We start from the raw sequence: 9,515 nt of genomic DNA, 5'->3' as shown, positions 1-9,515 counted from the left end.
CAAGGGAAAGTTGAATTTCTCGGGATTCTCGGGAATCTCGGAAGTAAAAAACCTTCCTTCGGAACTTGGATATGAAGACCGGGGCTTCGGGATGGCTTCGGGGGGTTTAAACGCAGAGGTTCAACAAGAGAGAGAGAAGAAATGAGCAATGAAACCCAACACCCTTGGCTGTTATTTATAGCCCTAAATTGGGTGCCACGTCGTGGTACACCTCACCACGTCGTGGTGACGAACCTGGCACCCATCAGTCACAATTCCACGTCGTGGGCTTCTTCATCACGTCGTGGTAGGCCTGACAACCCCAGATTTTGTGTCGCAAACTTGTAAAATTCATAACTTCCGTGTACGAGCTCCGTTTTCAACATTCTTTATACCCACGCGTAGGTGAGATTATGCTCTACAACTCTCGTTTAGACTCCGTTGGCTAATTTTGACATTATTTATTTATTTATTTATTTTTAACAAGCCGGGACACGAAAAGTCTTTTAAAAATCCATAACTTCTTCATGTGATGTCCGTTCTTGTCAGACTTTATACCGTTGTGCTACTATTGTTGAGATCTTCGATTCTCATTTAGGTTATATCGGCCAAAAATCTCTCAATCTCTATTTCGAGTATTTTAGATGTCTGCTGCTATATATGGAACTTGGAAAAATCATAACTTTCTCATATGAAGTCAGATTTGGATGTTCTTTTTATATACGCATATGGTTTAGTGATATCTACAACTTACATTTAGATACTTAAGGATAAATATAATTGTATTGAAACTTCGCATTTTACGTTTATCAATATTGCCGTTTTTGTTGTGACTCTTTGATTGGTCATAACTTCTTCATTATAACTCGTATTTTAGTGTTCTTTATATTTCTGAAACCCTTGATACAATGTTTATCATTTTATGTAACCCAATAGAGACTTTTGAACATTCAAATTTTGATGCAAATTTCATTACATTAAAAAAGATTACAATTCTTGACTTTTTAGGTCGTTACACTGATTCGAAAATATCGGGTTGTCACAGAAATCATTTAGTTGAAATAAAGACACTTAAACATATTAAACACTACTGCAAGTTTTTTAAGATGGAAAAAACCTAGCAAGTTTCTATATAACACTAAAAACTATCGAAACATAACATATACTCTTCCTATTTTAATCAATAGATAGAACATCTTTTAGTGCTCAACATTTATATAAAAATATAGAGCAATCCATCATCTTCCTTCGGAATAAATGCAATATGACAAAAGTATTCATCACTTTGGATTTAACAAGAATATAAAATTTGGAAGTAACTTTGACATGTATAACCTATTTTTCAAAATTCCCATGAGAAGGTATTTAACACTACAAGTCATGTTGACGTTCCTTATATATGCTTATCAAGCTTGAAGGTACCCTTATATATTCTAAAACAGAGAAAGAATGGTTATAGCTTACCTAGGTTCATCATATATATCCTAAAATAACAAATCCAACTTGTTAATCAAATAAAAGATATATGTCCTAGAGTACATGATATTGTATTATTCACTTAACTAATGTGAATATTAGTAGGGCATTTTTTTTACCTAACAATTAGGTTTTCTTTCACAAACAATAAACACAACCTTTACATAACTATAGCCTTGTTTAAGAAGCAAAACTCCCTTACGGTCTCAAATTTATCAGTCGATCTCTCAATTTCTTCCCCTTATCAAATCTAGTCATATTTTTCTCTTATATAGGTGTAAGGTTCAAGACTAATGTCATGTATCACATATATTTAATGGTTCATGTTCTTATTTTAGTAATGAGAGTGAAGAAATGTTTTTGATTCTCTCTATTTGAAAAACTGCATTCTCCGCACTTTAGTTTTATCTTTTTGACTTTGTGTCCTATCACTAATTTATCTAACTTTCACATTGAAGAGAACAAGGTGGATAGTTTAAAGAGTAACCAAGCAACAACATCGATCAGAATTAAGTGTAGCCAAGGGGACACAATGACCCCATAACTATTTCCCTAACTTCTTTACCTATATCCCCTCCTTTTTTGTTAGTATGAAGTTTTTGTCATTGTACAGATTTTGATGTTCGTCCTTGTGGAGTTTTGATTTTTTGTTATTGTGCTAAAAATAAATGAATTATATTTTGGTCCTTGTGATAAAAATGAATCCATTAGTGCCAACTAGTATTTTTAATTTCTTTTTCTTTTATACATGCATAATAATTGTTGCTTTTAATACTAAATAATTATATAGCTTGGTAATAAATGGTCAAATGACAAATCATGGATTTAATCTAATAGATTATCAAATACATATGATGAAGGTGTGGATGTCAATTTAGAGTTTGCAAAAAAGTAATATTTCAAATCGGATGTTATATCATGTCCTTGTGTCATTTGTATCAATTTGTGTCACCACTCAAATGATAATGTCCTTTATCATTTGTTCGCCTAAACACACACACACACACACACACACACTCTCTCTCTCTCTCTCTCTCTCTCTCTCTCTCTTTCTCTCTCTCTCTCTCTCTCTCTCTCTCTCTCTCTATATATATATATATATATATATATATATATATATATATATATATATATATATATATATATATAAACAACCCTCCCCCATACACACACAGACACACACTCTCACTCACTCACTCACTCTCTCTCTCTCTCTCTCTCTATATATATATATATATATATATATATATATATATATATATATATATATATATATATATATAGCTAGGTTCAAATGTTTTTAGAAAACTATTGTGTTCCTAAATACACCAATCACAAATTAGCAAATAATTAAATAATTAATTAAATCAAAAAGGACATTTCTGGTTTTTTACACTTGTAATTAAGGAAACAAAATAAATATATGTTGACCTAACATCTCTTCTTTATAACCATCGACCATTCGCAGACATACCTCTGTATCCTTCATCTTGCCACTGTCGTATCCTCTTCTTCCTCCCTCTCCATCGTCGGCTTCGTATTCCATCACCGAAATCGGTCTATAGCTGTCGCCGTACATCAACATCATAGCCCTGGTATGTTCTTGAACTCAATTTCTAATTTTTAAACTTAATTTCTGATTTTACAATCGACCATCTTCCATCTCCTTATTTGATTAAAACAGTTCCTTTTTGAAATCTGATTTGAATGTTCATCTAACTGTGTTCAGTACGTATCTATAACCAAATACGAGCAGGTAGACATGGCGAGAGAGAAGAGATATCAAGTCTTTAAAATCCATCGATTTCTTTTGATGTTGCTGAAATTATCCAAGGGTTTTGTGTTCGTGATTAAGGTTAGTAACACTCGCTGATTAAGCTCCATTCTTTTATCTTTTTAGCATCAATTGCACTCAATTTTTCTATATACTAGTTGTGATTTTAGAAGTGAACGAGAATCAAGAATCAAATTTTTATGTTATCAATGATTTTGAATGTTGCTTGTACTGTTGCATTTTTTTCAATGCTGATAATAAAACATGTCATCCAAGTGTTTGATATAATGGCAAAAAGAGAAGGTTTTGTGTAAATGAGGCAAATTTGATATTTTGAACTTATTGGGAAGATTCTGTTATAATATGTTAAGCTAAACTAATTACTATTTTGTTAGAATTACAATAACATGTTTATACTTGTGTTGAAATATTCTACTAGAAGTAAAGTAGATAATATTATGTAAGAATTTTTAAGGAATTGAAGTTTAAGCAACAAACGGAAATGAAATATTCTTTTAGAATTGCATTTAATATGTGTAGTTATGTTATTTTGGTGTATTCAAACCTGCAAATTCTTTCAGAATGAGAAAACACAATATTCTTTTAGAATGAGATTAGTATCACTCATCGATTTGATGCGTATTATTCGTAAAAGAATTCGCAAAAGAATGTTATTTAAGTGTATTCTGTAATGTATTATGTCATAATTTATTTATATAAATTCATTCTGTTAGAATATCTTTGAGAATGTTTGTTAACAACAAGTATATTTGTTTAACGGGTAATACTAACGAGTAATATATCTTATTCTTTCAGAATTGCATTGAGATGGAATTCAATATTGATCATACAAGAGAAATATTTGGAATCGAGTTCAACAACAAGTTTATATGCCAAGATCAAGTAGATATTCTGTTAGAATATGTATAACTATATTAAAATGTATAAGGATATTAGTATATAAGAATATGTATGAATTTGTATTTTATTTTAGATACGTATTAAGCATAAAATCATAGACCCAACTTGGAGGTATATGAATAATATCTAGAAGTCTTAAATGAGGTTAATTATCAAAAATATTTGCATTAGAAATATATTCTACAAGAATAAAATCGAAAATATATTGACTAGTTTATGGTTGGCATTCTGTCATTCTGACAGAATATAATAGGATTTTTAAATTTGAGTTAATTTAAAATATTTAGATTTTTAAAAATAATGGAATTAATTATCCCTAAAAATCCAAAAATTTCCTTTTTTTAATATAGGTTAATTGACTAAAATTTCATTTTGCTGAAACTTATGTGATTATATAGTACATCTCTCTCTCTCTCTCTCTCTATATATATATATATATATATATATATATATATATATATATATATATATATATATATATATATATATATATATATATATATATATATATGTGTGTGTGTGTGTGTATGTGTGTCTGTGTGTGTCAGATGTCATTATTTAGTTTATGTGATATGACAACATCTTAAAAAGCAAAAACAATTGTGTTACATGTCAATCAATATATAATATGTTTATTAGCTTCACAAGAAGATAAAATGTTTTATTTTAATATGTAGATAAACTAACATGTAAATCTTTGTCCGCTACTTATTGAGCAAACTGTATTGAAAGTGTTAAATCTATAAAAACTCAATTTTCCCAAATAAAATAGTCTTTAATAATATTAGTTGAAAGTGATGATAGAAAAATGTATAGATGTGTTGAATCATTAGTTTACGATGAACTTTCAAGTTTGGAATTTATTTTAAGTTGATTATATCATATGAATTTTTAAATAGAATCAACATGGTAAAAAAGAAGCTACCATCCAAAGATATGCTTCATGATGTTGTGGTAGAAATTTTAAAAGGATTGGTTTATTATTTTTTATAGGTATATGGAAATTAGGTTTGATTCCGTTGTTAGTAAAGCTAAAGAAATTATAGATAATATTTGGTAACCTAAATTTTCTACAAAATGTATTTTTGTAGAAAAAACAATTTGATTAAAAAAAAAATGGTGTTTAAACCTTGACTCCACTTTGAAATTGTGAGAAATCTTATATCAATGGAAATGATTTATTTATAGATTTATAAATTTTGCGAAAAACATTGCCATGTGAAGCATACGAAGGAGTTAATCCTTACAAATCTATTCAGATTATAGAGTTTACAAAAAAGATGGATAGGTTTCTTAATGTGTTGCTTATTAAAGTTGTTGTTAAATTTGATATAATAATTCATATACTAAATTGATATAAATATTGATTATTTTGAATTATTTGATAATATATACATCTATTATAACTGCATAATCTAAACATTTTGAATGACTTCTACTCGCGAGTTAGTCATGATTAAAATTAAATATAATATATGGTTAAATGTTATTTGAAGTTGTTATTGTTAATTCAATTTTTAAAATTTATTTACTTAACGTTTTAATTTCTATTATTATAATTATTCAAAACATGAAACATTGTTTTTTTATTTTAAAGGTAACAATATAATCATTTATATGGAGTTATTTATAACTATTGTTATTGTAAGTTATTTTAAACTACTTATTTGAAAACTTTTAACGATTATAAAAATATTTTTAGGAAATATTTTAGTTAAATTGAGATTATAATTTAGTTTTGCATTTAGCACTACAATTTATCACTTTTAACTATTAACAAATATTCGTTGCGTTTTTTAATTGGAACTGAAATTTATATTTAATTTGACACTCTAATGTTATATTTAAATTAACAAATTAAGTAATTTGTCCAAGCTGTTCAAAATTTTAGCTTTAAACTTATAATGGTTTACATGCAACAACATATTAAATCTAATAAATTAAGTATAGTATGTTAAAAGTTAAAGACATAACTTTATAAATAGAAGTAAAGATATTTTTTTAATATTGAAATTTAGTTTATTTATGATTACACTTTAGGTTTGATATTTATTTAATATTATTAACCAACTTATAATCATTATTAGCAAGACACTATAATTTATCCCTTTTAACTGTTTACAAAATATTTTTTGGAGTGCTTAAGTTAAACTAAAATTTATATTTAAGTTGATCATGTTATACTATATTTAAATTTATAATTGAAGTATTTTATACAAATTTTTTTAAATGTTATAGTTTTAAAATGATAATGGTTTACATCCAACAATATATTAAAACTAATAAATCAAGTATAATATGTTAAAAGTAAAAAAAAAAAAAAAAAAAAAAAAAAAAAAAAAAAAAAAAACATAACTTTATAAGTAGAATTAAAGATATATTCTTTTAATATTGAAATTTAGGTTATATATGATTACACTTTAGGTTTGATATTTATTTAATATTATTAACCAACTTATAATCATTATTAGAAAAAAAATTAAAAAGTTATGGGAGTTTCATGTAAATGTAATGAAAAGAAAAATACATAAAAGTTTCAAATGAATGTGATGAAAAAAAATATTTTATTTATAAGTATATATAGATATTTATGTTAAAAAAATCTTATTTTTCACCCTAAATATAGTGATCCGCAATAAAGAAAATAACAAATTAATAAATAATCCTCAATCATCAATCATTAGAATCATAACAAGCCGTTATTAATAGTTTATTACCAAATATTTATAACAAGACATAATTTTTTCAATTGAAACTCGATATTTTGATTATACTTTATCAAAAAGAAATATAAACCCTCGTTTACATATTGCATCAATTGCTTGCTATTCACGTAATGCATCACAAAATACAAAAAGGAAAAACAAATGCCATGCATGCATGGCCATCCATGAAGCAGCATCCCATATCTTACAACCCGCAATGCACTTCCACGGCCTCTGATAGTTAAAACTTAAAAGGTACAACTGTCAATGGGCTTTCAAAATCTATCCGTGCATGGGTAAACGTTTTCATTAAATTTGACGTATTTCACTCAAATTATCCTCCAAGAATGAATCTTCAAAAATAAAGTCCGGCCAGTTGAGTGCAGAAGCTCCTCCGCCACCGTAGCTAACGGTGCTGCTGTTCTCCTGTGAGTTAGTATTGTTGCTGCCTGACGAGTCCATCAATGGCGGAAGAGGATTCCACGTGGAAGATGATGATTTGTCGCTCATAAGTCCCATCTGGCACTGGCCCACAACTTCTTGATCAATAGAGACTTGTTGTTGGAGTGGTTGCGAACAACCACCACCAACAGGAGCATTTTCCACAGAGAAAAAATCGGACATTTCTACCCTTCCTTGACCTACTTGTAGAGAATCATTAGAAAAATATGGGTTTGGTTCTTGATCTGTAGCCATAAAATTAGTCGCATTTAATGCCGTCGCTAATTCAGGATTATTAGCGATGATGGTCGGCTGTCTCAAAAGGTTAAGATATTGGAGGTTATGAGCTAACTGAGTATGTTCAAGCAACTCTTTGAGGTTAGCTAGTGCAATTAGTTGTGGTAAGCAAGAAAACAAGTCGGTTTTTGGTTGATGGGTCATCGGGTCAATACCCATCTGGATTAGTCTCTTTTTCAAATGTGTATTCCAGTAATTCTTGATCTCATTATCTGTACGCCCCGGTAGATGTGCCGCTATTGCAGACCATCTTTACATAAACAGCAAAAAAAACAAAAAGAAAAGATAAGAATCTTTGTATAAAATCTGTACTTGGTAATAAAACAAGCGCTAACATCAGAAAGCTTATGCCTTTATTGCATATAACATTGATGTCAACTCATGAATTAATAATTTTCTGGACGTGCGGGTTTCATTCATTTAGCATGTTTGTTAACGTGAAAAATAGACTAAACAAATGAAGCTATAGCCCTGATTAATTATTGGAAACTAAAGGATAACTAATTACTTGTTTCCAAGAATGGAGTGAAGGTGAAGAATTGTGTTCTCTTCTTCGTTCGAGAATTTTCCTCTCTTGATATCGGGTCTCAGATAATTCGTCCATCTCAGTCTGCAGCTCTTTCCGCATCTTTTCAGGCCTACAAACCAAGTTTCCCAGATCATGAGTTCACTTTACATTACAGTCTAATAATTCAATATGATACGAGACTCTACTTTCTTAAGAGGATTATTCGTCTTCTAAAAGGGTCTTTAAATAACACAAATCCTTGTCCTTGTTCTATCAAAGGGCCGAAGAATCAGAGAAAAAATATACCTGCAAGTTTAGGGAGAGCTCTCCAACTTCCATGGCCATTTTTCTGAATGTAATCAGTGAGCTTCTGATCTTCTTCAGGAGTCCATGGACCCTTTTTGACGGAGTTTTCTTCAGAACAAGGAGATCTTCCCATTTCTTCTCAGACTAGTTTTGGTTTCTTGTGCTGGAAACAGAAGAGAGTGATTTGGTATATATACATGTATATATCCTCTCTCTTCAAGGTGTATTTACTTTAAATGTTTTAGTTTATTTAAAAAACATCAGCATTTTTGTAGTTTTGTGAAATTAAAATAAAAAATCATTCATAGTTAAGGGCAATTTCATGTGAAGACGTAACAATTTTAATACGATTATTAACAATTTGATTTATAATTTCATCATCAAACAAATAAATTAAAAAAGGTTCAACTAAATTTTAACCGAGTCAAACTCCGATTGAAACCTTCAAAGTACCAAAGAATTATAGTCTAGTGATCTCAGGAGTCGATGGAAAGATGCACTTTAGTCAAAGGTTGATGGTTCAAGTCTCGGAAATAAAATGCATAGATTTAAAAGTAGCATAGAAGCTCATTCGGCTGAGGGAAGAAAGCATTTGGCAATAGAAGAAGAATAATATCACAAACCATTGATTGTTGGTTCTAAAATCAGCTGATCGACGGTGGCGTTGGACTGCGAGGTGGGGCTAGATGGAGGGAGGATAGAGATGGGAGGATCTAGAAATAACGAGTTGGGACTTGGGAGGCTAAAGGAAGAATGCGAACAGGAAAAAAGAGAAGGGACACGAGTGAAAAGAAGAAACGTGATCTTGGTTAAATTCTTTATTTTCATGATTGGGTCGAAAATCAATGGATCGAGACTGTAGTTTTTTTTATTCATATCAAATAGGTTAACCGAATTGAGTCATATAAAAATGTTTAATCAAACCCGCTAAGACCCAAGACCCAACTCAAATAGCCACTTACACTAAAAATATCAAATATATATATATATATATATATATATATATATATATATATATATATATATATATATATATATATATATATAGGTTGAAATGTTTTTCACATCTACTGTATGCTAGAATTCACCAATAAGAATTTAGTATTAA

At 29.2% G+C, this 9,515-nt stretch overlaps 1 protein-coding gene across 1 annotated transcript; it reads right to left on the bottom strand.

The window, feature by feature from the left end:
- Positions 1-6,851: 6,851 nt before the first annotated feature.
- Positions 6,852-8,562, bottom strand: LOC111909270 (transcription factor MYB93). Its single transcript, XM_023905060.2, has 3 exons — positions 8,408-8,562; positions 8,102-8,231; positions 6,852-7,843 (listed from the first exon to the last, which is right to left on the bottom strand). The coding sequence occupies exons 1-3, from the start codon at positions 8,538-8,540 to the stop codon at positions 7,165-7,167; spliced, it is 942 nt and encodes a 313-aa protein (XP_023760828.1). The 5' UTR covers positions 8,541-8,562; the 3' UTR covers positions 6,852-7,164.
- Positions 8,563-9,515: the final 953 nt, after the last annotated feature.

Source organism: Lactuca sativa, chromosome 1 (assembly GCF_002870075.4).
Source record: "Lactuca sativa cultivar Salinas chromosome 1, Lsat_Salinas_v11, whole genome shotgun sequence".
In the NCBI taxonomy this organism is placed as follows: Eukaryota; Viridiplantae; Streptophyta; class Magnoliopsida; order Asterales; family Asteraceae; genus Lactuca; species Lactuca sativa.
This window is presented reverse-complemented; position numbering and strand designations above follow the sequence as displayed.

Coding starts and splice junctions, on each gene's coding strand:
- LOC111909270 (XM_023905060.2), bottom strand. CDS start 8,540: ATGGGAAGATCTCCTTGTTCTGAAGAAAACTCCGTCAAAAAGGGTCCA. Junction 8,232..8,407: donor AGCTCTCCCTAAACTTGCAG/GTATATTTTTTC, acceptor CTTGGTTTGTAG/GCCTGAAAAGATGCGGAAAG. Junction 7,844..8,101: donor CACTCCATTCTTGGAAACAA/GTAATTAGTTAT, acceptor GTTTATGTAAAG/ATGGTCTGCAATAGCGGCAC.